Source organism: Myxocyprinus asiaticus, chromosome 38 (genome assembly GCF_019703515.2).
Source record: "Myxocyprinus asiaticus isolate MX2 ecotype Aquarium Trade chromosome 38, UBuf_Myxa_2, whole genome shotgun sequence".
NCBI classification, from domain to species: Eukaryota; Metazoa; Chordata; class Actinopteri; order Cypriniformes; family Catostomidae; genus Myxocyprinus; species Myxocyprinus asiaticus.
The window spans coordinates 30,616,462-30,630,811 of NC_059381.1; the positions used below are offsets into that span (position 1 = coordinate 30,616,462).

The 14,350-nt window shown below is 37.3% G+C and overlaps 1 protein-coding gene across 3 annotated transcripts in view; it reads right to left on the bottom strand.

Moving 5' to 3' along the window:
- map4k6 (mitogen-activated protein kinase kinase kinase kinase 6) overlaps positions 1-14,350 on the bottom strand; it is a 39,086-nt gene that overhangs the window by 23,695 nt on the left and 1,041 nt on the right. For all 3 annotated transcript variants that reach the window (XM_051677449.1, XM_051677450.1, XM_051677448.1), the window contains exons 2-9: positions 13,430-13,487; positions 9,277-9,367; positions 9,089-9,153; positions 6,374-6,429; positions 2,411-2,458; positions 2,081-2,123; positions 1,895-1,967; positions 1,590-1,721 (exon numbers count right to left, since the gene is read on the bottom strand). In XM_051677449.1, coding sequence (XP_051533409.1) covers positions 1,590-1,721; positions 1,895-1,967; positions 2,081-2,123; positions 2,411-2,458; positions 6,374-6,429; positions 9,089-9,153; positions 9,277-9,367; positions 13,430-13,487 — 566 coding nt within the window. The remainder of the gene's footprint in view (positions 1-1,589; positions 1,722-1,894; positions 1,968-2,080; positions 2,124-2,410; positions 2,459-6,373; positions 6,430-9,088; positions 9,154-9,276; positions 9,368-13,429; positions 13,488-14,350) is intronic.

Sequence of the window (14,350 nt, forward strand, 5' to 3'; positions counted from 1 at the left end):
GGTCATCATCCACTTGCATTATATGAACCTACAGAGCTGAAATATTCTTCAAAAATCTTTGTTTGTGTTCTGCAGCAGAAATAAAGTCATACATATCTGGGATGACATGAGGGTGAGTAAATGATGAGAGCATTTTCATGTCTGGGGGAACTATTCCTTTGAAATTCCCTTGTTTGGACATTGAAATGTGATTGAAATTTGAAGTGCACTGACGGTTAGGTTTAGGGTTGGGGTTTGGGTAAGGGTTAGATTAGGGTTAGGGTTAAAAAAATACTCTCTTTTGGCAGCAGTCTATGGACAATTTATAACTATAGCTCTTACGTACCCGATAAATCTCTTATGCTTTTACGTGATTCAATTTTCGGTAAGCACGCCATTTTCACCTGAAGAACTTTTGAACTACTGTTGCCAAATTAACAGTGAGATCAGTCTATTGAGAAGGCAGCATTTATCAGCTTTCGGACACAGCATATGTGTAAGGCTAGGTGAGGTTATATCACAAACCCTTTGAAGCTTGTGAAAACAACTAACAGTACTGAATGTACATTGGGGGTGCCAAAAGGTTTGAATATTTTGCAAGGGTCTAAATTAGGGCTAACTGTATCACCAACAACCTCATGGTACGATAAACATACACTCACCAAGCACTTCATTAGGAACATTATGGTCCTAATAAAGTGCCCGATGTGGTCTTCTGCTGTTGTAGCTCATCTGCCTTAAGGTTCGACGTGTTGTGCATACTAAGATGCTATTCTGCTCACCACAATTGTTCAGAGCAGTTATCAGAGTTACCGTAGCCTTTCTGTCAGCTCAAACCATTCTGACCATTCTCCGTTGACCTCTCTCATCAGCAAGGCGTTTTCGTTCATAGAACTGCTGCTCACAGGATGTTTTTTGTTTTTGGCATCACTCTGAGTCAACTCTAGAGACTGTTGTGTGTGAAAATCCCAGGAGATCAGCAGTTACAGAAATACTCAAACCAGCCCGTCTGGCACCAACAATCATGCCATGGTCGAAATCACTGAGATCACATTCTTTCCCCATTCTGATGGTTGATGTGAACATTAACTGAAGCTCCTGACCCGTATCTGAATGATTTTATGCATTGCACTGCTGCCACATGATTGGCAGATTAGATAATCACATGAATACGTAGATGAACAGGTGTTCCTAATAAAGTGCTAGGTGAGAGTATATTGTATATACACTATGCCACAATGTCATACTTGGATCACGATTGAAACTGCAGCAAACGTGCAAGAGAGACCCAGCGTGTCTGTACAAGAGATTGAATCTGTGGGATATATCTCAAGCGATTGCTTCACTTTTGTCAGTATGGCATGTCAGAAGTGACTCTGACCACATTGAAAAGCGCCAGTTTAAAGGTTTGTGCTTATTTAGACAGCTTGATTCATTCATTTCTCAGTTGGAAATTATATCAATGCACACATACATGAATAAACAAAGACAAGGATCTAAAGTATCTTTGTAATATTGTGAGAAAAAGTGATATATTGATTTTTGATTGTATCAGCACAGCCCTAGTCTAAATGTGTGTTTAATGTATGTGTGTGTGTAAGTGTTCACACCTCATTGGGTGCAGGTCAAACATAGGTGGTTGCAGCTCTGCTAGTTCGATGGCTGTGATGCCCACTGCCCAGATATCACATAGCTGGTTATAGCCCCCCTTCCTTTCCACTGCTGCAACTTCTGGTGCCATCCTGAGAGAAAGATATGGTCATTAAAAAGATACTTCACCCAAAAAGAGAACTATCTTTTTAACATAATTTCTTCTGTTATTATGCCAGACATCTGAGCTGACTTTTTTTTTTTAAAGAACTGAAATAAATTATTCCCTGTGTTTTTGAGTGACAGCTTGTTTAAGGACACTCACCAGTATGGCGTTCCAATGAAAGACTTTCTCTTGGCAACAGATGCGTTGATCTCCGCTGCCACTCCAAAATCCGCTGACAGACAGAGGGTAGACAAAAGGGAAAATAAGATTTAAGGAGTATTAGTTAATATATGCATTTGTGTGTTTACATGTGTGGGGCTGAGACAGGGGTAAACCCAGACTGACCTAGTTTGACGTCTCCCCGCTCTGTCACAAGAATGTTGGCACCCTGTGGACAACAAAGAATGACACAATGAGCACATCCACACTATCAGAGCTGGGCTATCATTGCACACACACACACACACACACACACGTGCGGCTATACTTATGAGGACTCTCCATAGATATAAAAACTCATTATAGTCATTTCCATGACATTTTGTTCATTTACTTTCCTAACTCTTCCAGGCCTTGAAAACCCCATTGTAAAATTCTTTGTTATTTCCAGGTTTTCCATGATTGTTTTGATCCCTGACAATAATGGTTTAATGATGTACTGATTTGTAAGGTTACTTTTATGTCTCTATGCATTTTTCCCGCCTGATGGAGATGATGCAATCCCTGTAAACAAACAGAAAACAACAGCTGTAAAGATAAAGACTAACAACACCACATAAATGGGCTTTTCACACTTGAAATTGTTAAACAGGGTCATCTGAGATTTCACTTTGTATATTTGTAATTACATCAATTACATGATACTGTTCATACTTGCATATTTCCGAGGTTAATAACATTGATTGGATAAATATAGGATGCATTTATCACTCCAGTTAACGTGTGTGCCTGGCACTGTGCAACATATTTTACTGTTTACCCTCAGACGCTGAAAATGAACATCATGTGTAAATGTTTATGTGCATGCATATTTAATGAGGCAATCATTACACATTGTACACATGTCACTGCAATTCAGGGTTGGCACTACAACAAACTTTATAAACATATATTCAACCCAAGGTTAGAAACTTACCATTGTATACAGTTGGGGTTAAAAAGGGTTAAATGTGGCCTTAACGAGGAGTGCAAAATCACCCTTGTGTCATGCAAAACCTGTGTGAATTACTTTCTTCAGTGGAGCATAAAAGTAGAAATTCTGAAGACTGTGCTGGTAGCTGTTTTCCATGAAATTAACAACAATAAATGCCCCAATACACTTCATACAAAATCAAAGAAAGAACAGGTGTGACATCATTAAGAACTAAATCTGTCCAAAAAGAAGGTATTTTAGCTTTCATTTCGGTCGTTCGTAACAGCTTGCCAGGGCAAATTTTTAACAAAACTGTAACAATTTCTTACAGCCATTGGTCCACATCATCAGTAGATGTGACCTGGAGCTCCACCTACGTTGAGGCTGGTAGCTAATTCCCCATTCACACCATTCAGTCAGTCAAGATCAGTTAACATGAACACACCAGAGAGCAGTTATTAGCGAGATGGTGCAAATTGACCTACATCGATTGCTCTTGTAGAGACATTTTCCAAGAACATGCCATGCATTTTTTTTTTTTTTTATTATTCAAGAAAAGGAATCAGATCTACTCAAATACTCTTAAGCACTCATTCACTCTTTTGTTTTAGATGCTGCCTCACTCATATGCCATCTGTAGCTGAAAGCGTATGCCTATTATCATTCTTTTGTCTGTATTATTTCCATTAACACTCTTTTATACTCCAGTCTTTGCAGTAGTATTTGTGTCATCATAAATTACAATAACAGAGTGTTTTCTGTGCATATTATGGCCATGTATAGTGTGTTAGCGCATTAGCATCAAGAATTCAGAATGTAAACACAGACAAATTGTGCATTTTATATTGCATATACAGTTCAAGTCAGAAGTTTACATACACTTAGGTTTAAGTCATTAAACCTCATTTTTTAACCACTCCACAGATTTAATATAAGCAAACTATAGTTTTGGCAAGTCGTTTAGGACATATACTTTGTGCATGACACAAATAATTTTTCCAACAATTGTTTACAGACAGATTTTTTCACTTTTAATTGACTATATCACAGTTCCAGTGGGTCAGAAGTTTACATACACTAAGTTAACTGTGCCTTTAAGCAGCTTGGAAAATTCCAGAAAATTATGTCAAGCCTTTAGACAATTAGCTTCTGATAGGAGGTGTACTGAATTGGAGGTGTACCTGTGGATGTATTTTAAGGCCTACCTTCAAACTCAGTGCCTCTTTGCTTGACATCATGGGAAAATCAAAAGAAATCAGCCAAGACCTCAGAAAAAAAAAATGTGTGGACCTCCACAAGTAAGGCTCATACTTGGGAGCAATTTCCAAACGCCTAAAGGTACCACATTCATCTGTACAATCTATAGTACACAAGTATAAACACCATAGGACCACGCAGCCAACATACTGCTCAGGAAGGAGATGCATTCTGTCTCCTAGAGATGAACATAGTTTGGTGCGAAAAGTGCTAATCAATCCCAGAACAACAGCAAAGGACCTTGTGAAGATGCTGGAGGAAACAGGTAGACAAGGATCTATATCCACAGTAAAACGAGTCCTTTATCAACATAACCTGAAAGGCTGCTCAGCAAGGAAGAAGCCACTGCTCCAAAACTGTCATAAAAAAGCCGGACTACAGTTTGCAAGTGCACATAGGGACAAATATCTTACTTTTTGGAGAAATGTCCTCTGGTCTAATGAAACAAAATGTAACTGTTTGGCCATAATGACCATTGTTATATTTGGAGGAAAAAAGGTGAGGCTTGCAAGCCGAAGAATATCATCCCAACCATGAAGCATGGGGGTGGCAGCATCATGTTGTGGGGTGCTTTGCTGCAGCAGGGACTGGTGTACTTCATAAAACAGATGGCATCATGAGGAAGGAAAATTATATGGATATATTGAAGCAACATCTCAAGACATCAGCCAGGAAGTTAAAGCTTGTTCGCAAATGGGTCTTCCAAATAGACAGTGACCCCAAGCATACCTCCAAAGTTGTGGTAAAATGGCGTAAGGACAGCAAAGTCAAGATATTGGAGTGGTCATCACAAAGCCCTGACCTTAATCCAATAGAAAATTTGTGGGCAGAACTGAAAAAGCGTGTGCGACCAAAGAGGCCTACAAACCTGACTCAGTTACACCAGTTCTGTCTGGAGGAATGGGACAAAATTCCAGCAACTTATTGTGAGAATCTTGTGGAAGGCTACCCAAAACGTTTGACCCAAGTTAAACAATTTAAAGGCAATGCTAACAAATACTAACAAAGTGTATGTAAACTTCTGGCTCACTGGGAATGTGATGAAAGAAATAAAAGCTAAAATAAATAATTCTCTCTACTATTATTCTGACATTTCACATTCTTAAAATAAAGTAGTGATCCTAACTGACCTAAGACAGGGAATGTTTTCTACAATTAAATGTCAGGAATTGTGAAAAACTGAGTTTAAATGTATTTGGCTATGGTGTATGTAAACTTCTGACTTCAACTGTATATTTCAGCACTTTAAATCATCATTTAGTGGTTAAAAAGACATCTTTTACTGATCTAGTGTGAATTCTACACATGGAATGAGGCATAAAGTAATTGATAACACATTTTAATGTCACACTCGTTAAGGTGTTCCTGAGCATCCTCACATTTAAATGTACTTCTAGATGCCTCCCACAGCGGTGTGCCGTGTGCCTGAATGTTCACAAACATTATACCATTGCTCAGCTTTTTACTCCTGAACAAACAACGAAAAACTTCTCTGGAAGTATATCAGGGCCTTAAATTGGGTCAGGAGCATTCAAGCTTCAAAAAGGACACAAAAGCACCATAGTAGTATCATAAAAGTAGTCCATACATCTTGTGCGCTCTCTTTCAAGCCTTCTAAAGCCATACAATTAATTTGAGCAGAGCCATACAATATATCTGAGACACAGACCGATATTTAAGTCATTGTTCACTGTTGATCTTTCCTTCAATGAGCTGTAAACATGAAAACTGCTCAGACCGGATAACTAAGTCATTGAGTTAAACGTGAGGACTGGGTCAGCCCGATTCATGAAAAATCATTCAGAATGGTTTTGTCAAATGGACCAAGTTCATGAATTGGACATTGCTACTTCTCTCATGAACTCTTATCAACACTCTTTTTGAAACTCCACCCATTTAACATAATTGCATGAAAAACAGCAACCAATAGTGTCTACAAAATGTCTCATTTTATGTTACATAGAAGAAAGTAATACAGGTTTGGAACAACATGAGGGTACATAAATGATGACAGAATCTTCATTGTTGGGTGAACTATTCCAAAATCCAAGGGTTAACGAAGTGTGAAAAGCCTTAAAAAAGACAAAATACAACCTAATCCTGAGGCATTATTAAAATCAAAACCAAAAATGACTTGGATAGTACAAAAACAAACAAAAAAAAACTTATGTTGCAGCCTTCATACTGGCCCATGAACCTTGATGGTAAAAGACTTTGTGTAAGGATGTAAAGATAACATGTGTCCTCACCTGAAGTGTCTCTCTGCACACATAGGCTATCTGTCTCTCTTTCAGAGGACCAGTGACTGCGGAAACACAATGACCTCATTCAGAGCAACAAAATACCATATGAACATAATCCTCTTTCAGGCAATATTAATAACCACAAAAACTAAAGTAAACAGCTTGACAGGAATTCAGAAACAACATATAAGAATGCCTGCATTACTGAAATGTCAAGTTTTTGGCTCATAACTCAAATATCTATGTTACTTGAACTTTTTTTTTTTTTTTTTTTTTTAAATCAATAGACTTAAGATTTTAAGTGTTAATAACTCAAACTATTGAGTACACAGTTAAGGCTAATGGGAATACCCATAATGCATTGCACCTGAATTATTTAATTATGTTTCCCTGGTCAAAGGGAACATATGGGGGCATTTAAATAGTTGTTTTCATAGAGGTAGTGGCTCTTTTGTAGTATTATTTATGTTGTTTTGTTGAAAATGGTGATCTGTGTCCCCTTTGGTCAAGTTGGACCCTTTTAACACCATCTCACTTCTTCTTGTGCATGTACAACTGATGTACAGGTGTCTATTCATTTCTGTGGCGAATTAAGTTTATTTTATGACTGACCTAGAATCAGTTATAATCTTCTTAATTTGATGTGTTATTGTATGATCTAAATTTGACTCCATTCAATTACAATTATTAAGTAGAAACATCAACATTTAAGTAGCATTTGACTTAAGTCTACTTGCATCTAGTTACGTTAACTTAAATAGTTAAGTACATTATATACGATTACCTAGTTAAATGAACTTAAAGGAATAGTTCACCCAAAAATGAAAATTTGCTGATAATTTATTCATCCTCAGGCCATCCAAGATGTATCTGAGTTTCTTTCTTCATCAAAACAGAATTTAAGACTTTTAGGATTTCATTTCAGGCCTCCTCCTTTAAACAATGCAAGTGAATGTCCTCCATTTTTTTGACGGTCCAAAATGCATATTTAGGGTGCATCAAAATAATCCACACGACTCCAGTCGACAAATAAAGTTCTTCTGAACGCAAACGATTGATTATTTTCAGAAACAAAACAATACTTATATACTTTTTTAACTACAAATGTTCGCTTCCGTACATCTCTGTGATGTGCGCTCACGAGAGAGATGATGTAAGCTTGTTGGTAAGGTTACGCGTCACGTGGAGGAGGAGGCAGGAAGAGCTTCATTGTTTACAAGAGGAACTTGCACAGACCACAGACCAAGCGCCGTTCACAAACCAAAACAGTCCAAAACAATTTCAAACACACAGATACACACACTCACACACACAAAAGAAAGAATATTCACACAATATAAAATAAAATAAAAAATCATTTCCAAATAATAATCAAAAAAACATTCCTGCAGTAAATAACCATCCTTTATTTCAGAGCAATGCCATTGCGATATCTACTAGTACTTTTTCTTTAGCAGAAATATATAGGCTATATATGACTGTCAGGAATTCAAGCCACACACGTTATAGTTAGTGAAACCAAGTGCAAGAGCGTTTACTGAGATTCACAGGATTTACACAGTGAGATCAATGATACAGGTATATCACACAGAAGAGAAGCTTCACAAACTTTTGTGCAGGCAGTAATGAGCGATTGAATTGAGTGCAGGTGTGGTGAATTAGAAATTGGGTGATGAGGAGCGGAGCGCTGAGGGAGGTGCAGAACAGCACGGGCACAGTCGAAGAATTCAGAAATCGACCCTTTGTTTCTTTCAATGGTCTGAAATCCTCAGGGGTAAAATGTTCACTGCACACCGTCCAATATTTGAGAGAATGCAGGGGTGTACTGATATCCAGGTTCAGCGCGATAAGCCAGAGCTTCAAACGCTCACGTTCATGTATGAGCAATCAATGAAAAGTTTATATTTTTCCCACCGTGCATTTTCTCTGGGGTTTCTGAAAGTTGAAGCATCCAGGATACACACACCAAATTACCATTTTGAACAATACAAATCTACAGCAAAGACAATTAAACTTCTGTACAGCGCTGCTCCTCTTGTAAACAATGACACGCTTCCTGCCTCCTCCTCCACGTGACACGTGACCTTACCGACAAGCTTACGTCATCCCTCTTATGAGCGCGAGTCACAGAGATGTATGGAAGCGAACATTTGTAGTTAAAAATTAAATAAGTATTGTTTTGTTTCTAAAAAAAATCAATCGTTTGCATTCAGAAGAACTTTATTTGTCGACTGGAGTCGTGTGGATTATTTTGATGCACCCTAAATATGCATTTAGGGCCGTCAAAAAAAAGAGGACATTCACTTGCATTGTTTAGAGGAGGAGGCCTGAAATGAAATCCTGAAAATCTTAAATTCTGTTTTGATGAAGAAAGAAACTCAGATGCATCTTGGATGGCCTGAGAGTGAGTAAATTATCAGCAAATTTTCAGTTTTGGGTGAACTATTCCTTTAAGTACACATGTTTTGGAGAGGCCATTACTCAATTCAATTGAGGGAACAAGTTTACTCAATAAACTGAGTACGGTCAACTTATTAGGGTTTTCAGTGTATAAACTAGTACAGCTATATGTATACTGTATTTGACCTATTAGAATCAAGTATTCCAGATAGCCATGTAAATAATATTATTTATCTGCTTGTATCTGCTAAATGAACTGTCATAAATGCACATTTGAACTGGCCAAATTAAGTAGTGAAGTGAAGATACAGAGAACTGTACCATGGTAAATGTCCTGCAATGATCCTCCTCCACAGAATTCCATGCAGATCCATAACTTGTTATTTCTGTGGAACATGGATAAGCTTCATTGTTAGATTCACTTCAGCATGCTACTATTTAATACAAACAGTTTTTTTTTATCTTGTTTGTCTGTTTATTTATTTCTTGAGGGATGTTAATGAGCTAACCTGAGGTAGCTGCCGAAATAAGTGACAATGTTTTTGTGAGTGCAGTCCTTCATCATGGTTATCTCATGTTGAATGCTTGATATATCATCACCTGATGGAGAAAGACACAGAGCGTAAACCTTGTCTGTTATCTGGGCTATAGGATTCTGCTCTGTTATCAATATAATAGCATTTTTTCAACTTTTTTGGATTTACCAGGATTAAGAGATTGAGCTGAAATGTAATAAAATAAGTACATTTTACTAAACTTTTCAAAGATGGTGTTCCCAGCATGCACTGGGCTTGAATAACTAATGAGCTTGCATGGTTTCAATGTTTGCAAGTCTATTAACACCGTTTTTATTGCTGATTTTGTTTTGTGAAGTCTGAAGTTAATTTTCTACTCAAAATTAACCGTTCACGATCAAAGAAAGTATCTGTTGATTGTTACGGTCATCGTGTTTTGTGTTGAGGTCTGCAATTGCAGTTCTGTATCTTGTTTTTTATTGCAAGTAATGCAAGGTGATGTTGTCTAATAGACCACACAGCATGCAATAATCTTCCCTGTGAAAGGCTTCTGTATGCCATGTGGTACATAATTAAACATGAAAGTTCCAAATGTGAAATGTTCATATAAAATGTTCCTTTAAATTTTACCAAGATTATTTATGTACATCAGATTTGTAAGTAAAAGTTTCTGTATTAACTGAAATGTTTAAGTTACATTTACTCACTTTAATCAATGCTATGCCATTAAGTTAAGTAGAATTTCTTAATTTAATACCATTAAAGTTTACTTAGAAAAACTGTGTGCAAAAACTTGCAAAAGTTTAAGTAAATCTTAATTGTCATTTTTTTTCCAGTGTATAGCAAAATGTATATAATAGAATATGTGACAATGTGTTGATGCAAAAGTCTTTAGGAAGCCCAAAACAGAAGGCTGAAAAGAGCCTATGTAACAGACTACAGACTTTACACTAGGCCGATATATCAGCTAATTTGATTAGTTGAATCATATGTGGCCATTTAGCCAATAACCCGATAATTATAGAGTAAAATGGTAATGTTTATTTAATTTGATCAATTTTATTTATATTCTGTTTGCAATACTTATCTGAATTTTAAGGGTCTTTGACAAATAAGGACCCGCGACTCTGCATAGGATAAGCGGCTAGGGTGGGTATTGATACAGACTTCCCGATTCAATTCTGATTCAGAAACTCTCGATTCAATTCGATTCCGATCTCGATTCGATTCTCGATAGATTCATATTGGTACATTTCTGTTACAATGTCCAATTTGCTTACATATAAAAGAAATGCTCTCTCAGCTAATGCTCTTAATTATAAAGAAACCTTCTAGGCAACACTTCTAGGTAGAATTCGAAAATATAAATTTTACAAATGTTATTTTATCCAGTTTTTATTTAGTTTTTCATCAGATTGGTCATATTTATCTTTTGAAAAATGTTCAGATTCAGTCTATTCCCTCAATTAAAATTGCATCTTGAAATTGCATATACTATGTTGCAGACATATTTCTGTAACAATTTTATTGATTACTTACATAAGTTGTACTATTTACAAGTATTCACATTAATATGTAGAACACATGCTTAATCGGTACTGTCTCTTTAAGACTAGCGGCATCTGCCTGTAAGCATATGCTGTATAACTAGAGAAGATGTCTTGTGCTTGGTTTCTTTAGTGCATCCATGTGTGATATTTTTAATCAACAACTGACTGTCCAGAACAGAAAGGGTATAAAAAGAGACATTATTCAATGACATACGGATCAGTGGATCTCGTCTTTGTACACACAGAACGAGTTAGAACAAACTTTTACTCTCAACGCGCAATGAAAGGACCTCTGTGTTAATAACTTCTTCTCTATACTACTCAATCACTGGGGAGTGAAATCTGAACAGTTACTAGCCAGCGACTAATCACTGACATTTTTAGTCACATAGCGTGAGATTTGGTTGCACATGTGAGTGTTTACTTGCATTAAAGAGGGTTTCCACACAGAGTGAAAGATCGATCTTGGGATTTAAGAATCAATATCCAGATTGTTCAAACGAAGATCGTGATGCATCGGAAAATCATATTTTTACCCAGCCCTATAAGAGGCTATAGAAAATTGATGGATGGTTGATGACAAATATGGTTTTCGAAGATCATAAAAATGAGATCTTTAAAAAAAAATCTAGTTTAAAATATGTGTCAAGCTCATATAAATGTAGTCTTTGTGTCCATGTTGGTTTCAAAATTTTATAGCACAAAAATAAATAAATAAATAAATAAATTTAATGACTTAAAAAATGTCAAGTGGTGTAACCATCAATTAAAATACTTTCCATGCACACTGAATGTATGGAAGTGTATACAAAATCATTAATTTAAAAAAATAAATAAAAATGAAATCCTTTTCAGGGTAAAAATATGTTTTACAAATATCATGAATTTTTTAGTCACTAATATCAAGAAGTTTTCTTAGGGTTACTCCATTTGACCTAAACAAAATATTAATAATATTTGAAAATAAAATTGTTTCACTGCATATTTTTTTTTAAGAAATAATAATAAAAGATTATTCCAAACAATATTATACCAAAATTTTTTTCTTTCAAGAATTTCAGCTTTTAATGAGACAATTTTTTTTTTAACCCTCACAAAAAATATAAAAATGTTTTTGAACTCAAAAATGAAAAACATGTTCATCAAAACAGATGTGTATTCAAGTTTGTGTGAATAGCATTTTTAATATATATTTTTCAAAGAAACTTAATAGATCTGGACATAAAAATGAGTGTCACACTGACTCATTCGTTTTTGCCGTCTGGCCCGCGATCGTTTTTGCCGTCTGGCCCACATTAGTTTTTGCCGTCTGACCCTAATTCATATTTGCCGTCTGGCCCTCATTCGTTTTTGCCGTTTGGCCCTCCTTCGTTTTTGTCTTCTGGCCCTTATTCGTTTTTGCCGTCTGGCCCTCATTCGTTTTTGCCGTCTGGCCCTAATTCGTTTTTGCCGTCTGGCCCTCATTTGTTTTTGCCGTCTGGCCCTAATTCCTTTTTGCCATCTGGTTCCTAATTCGTTTTTGCTGTCTGGCCCTCATTTGTTTTTGCCGTCTGGCCCTCATTTGTTTTTGCCCTCTGGCCCTCATTCGTTTTTGCCGTCTGGCCCTCATTCGTTTTTGCCTTCTGGCCCTCATTCGTTTTTGCCGTCTGGCCCTCATTCGTTTTTGCCTTCTGGCCCTCATTCATTTTTGCCGTCTGGCCCTCATTCGTTTTTGCCTTCTGGCCCTCATTCGTTTTTGCCGTCTGGCCCTCATTCGTTTTTGCCGTCTGACCCTCATTCGTTTTTGCCGTCTGACCCTCATTCGTTTTTGCCGTCTGGCCCTCATTCGTTTTTGTCGTCTGACCCTCATTCGTTTTTGCCATCTGGCCCTCATTCGTTTTTGTCGTCTGACCCTCATTCGTTTTTGCCGTCTGGCCCTCATTTGTTTTTGCCGTCTGGCCCTCATTTGTTTTTGCCGTCTGGCCCTCATTCGTTTTTGCCATCTGGCCCTCATTCGTTTTTGCCATCTGGCCCTAATTCGTATTTGCCTTCTGGCCCTAATTCATATTTGCCTTCTGGCCCTAATTCGTTTTTGCCGTCTGGCCCTAATTCGTTTTTGCCGTCTGGCCCTCATTTGTTTTTGCCGTCTGGCCCTAATTCGTTTTTGCCTTCTGGCCCTAATTTGTTTTTGCTGTCTGGCCCTCATTTGTTTTTGCCGTCTGGCCCTCATTTGTTTTTGCCCTCTGGCCCTCATTCGTTTTTGCCGTCTGGCCCCTGATCGTTTTTGACGCCTGGCCCGTTATCGTTTTTGCCATCTGGCCCTCATTCGTTTTTGCTATCTGGCTCACGATCGTTTTTGCCGTCTGACCCGTGATTGTTTTTGCCGTCTGGTTTGGCTGCACACCCTGCACTGCCAGTACTTACGCCACTGATTGCATTACATCAGCCACTCTCATCTTCGATCATAGATATCACCATCTGCATCAGCTATTGAAAAACCCTTACAAGTACTTTGCACTTTTTAAACATAGCAATACAAATAAATATGTACAAATTAACACATCAGTACAATGCAAACAGGCAAAGCCAAAAATGAAACAATATTTTTTCTGACTTACCGGAGTCCAGTTTGACCACTTTGATAGCTGTGATGACTGAAGTCTTAATGCTACGGGCCTATAAAGACAAAGAAACAAAACTGGGCATAAGCAATGAAACATAATAATGCATGTGTAAGTGCTTTTTTTTTTATGTGTTTCTTGAGGGATGTTGATGAGCGAAGCTGAGGTAGCTTCTGAAATAAACGACAATGTTTTTATGAGTACAGTCCTTCATCAAGGCTATCTCATGTTTGAAGCATAAGTGTTTCAAGTGTTTTTGGTCCTTGTTTTTCTGTTTGCTTGCTTCTTGAGAGAAATAATGAAACATAAGTTATATATGATGTCATCAGACTCTGTAACAACTCATGTTCCTCCTGGATTTCGAAAGACCGCTTGAATCAAGCCACCACAACAGTGTGTTTTTTTTTGTTTGTTTTTTTTTCATATCACTTTCAACTTCCAGTGCTTCAAGTTTCTGCAGTGACTTTGTGGTCATATTTTATTGTCGAACAATACACGAAGAGCCAGAAGTGTTCGTGATACATAAAAGAATGCTACCTCTTTGAGGTTTGACTGTTTCAGAAGGAAATGTGATTGTCTCATCCACACTTGTTTAGCGTTAGGATATAATGTCTGTCCTAACAACAATACAAGGACTACCTCCTTAAAAATGCGACCATAACACCCATTCTACATTGACGGTGAAGCTAACTGTACATTTTGCAAGGTACATTATATGCACATATGTGGTATGCACTAGTCACCAAGAAAAATGAAGCTGTCTGCTTGTACCCATAGTAACTAGCAGCCAATAGTGGATCGGCAGGCACTGGAAAGGTGAAGTAGAGATGAAAAAAAAAGTAGCAGTGCTCATTTCCTGTTTTCTTTCCTGCTGTACCAAATCACATCCTGCAATGTGTCTTTCTCCGTTATCAAGGT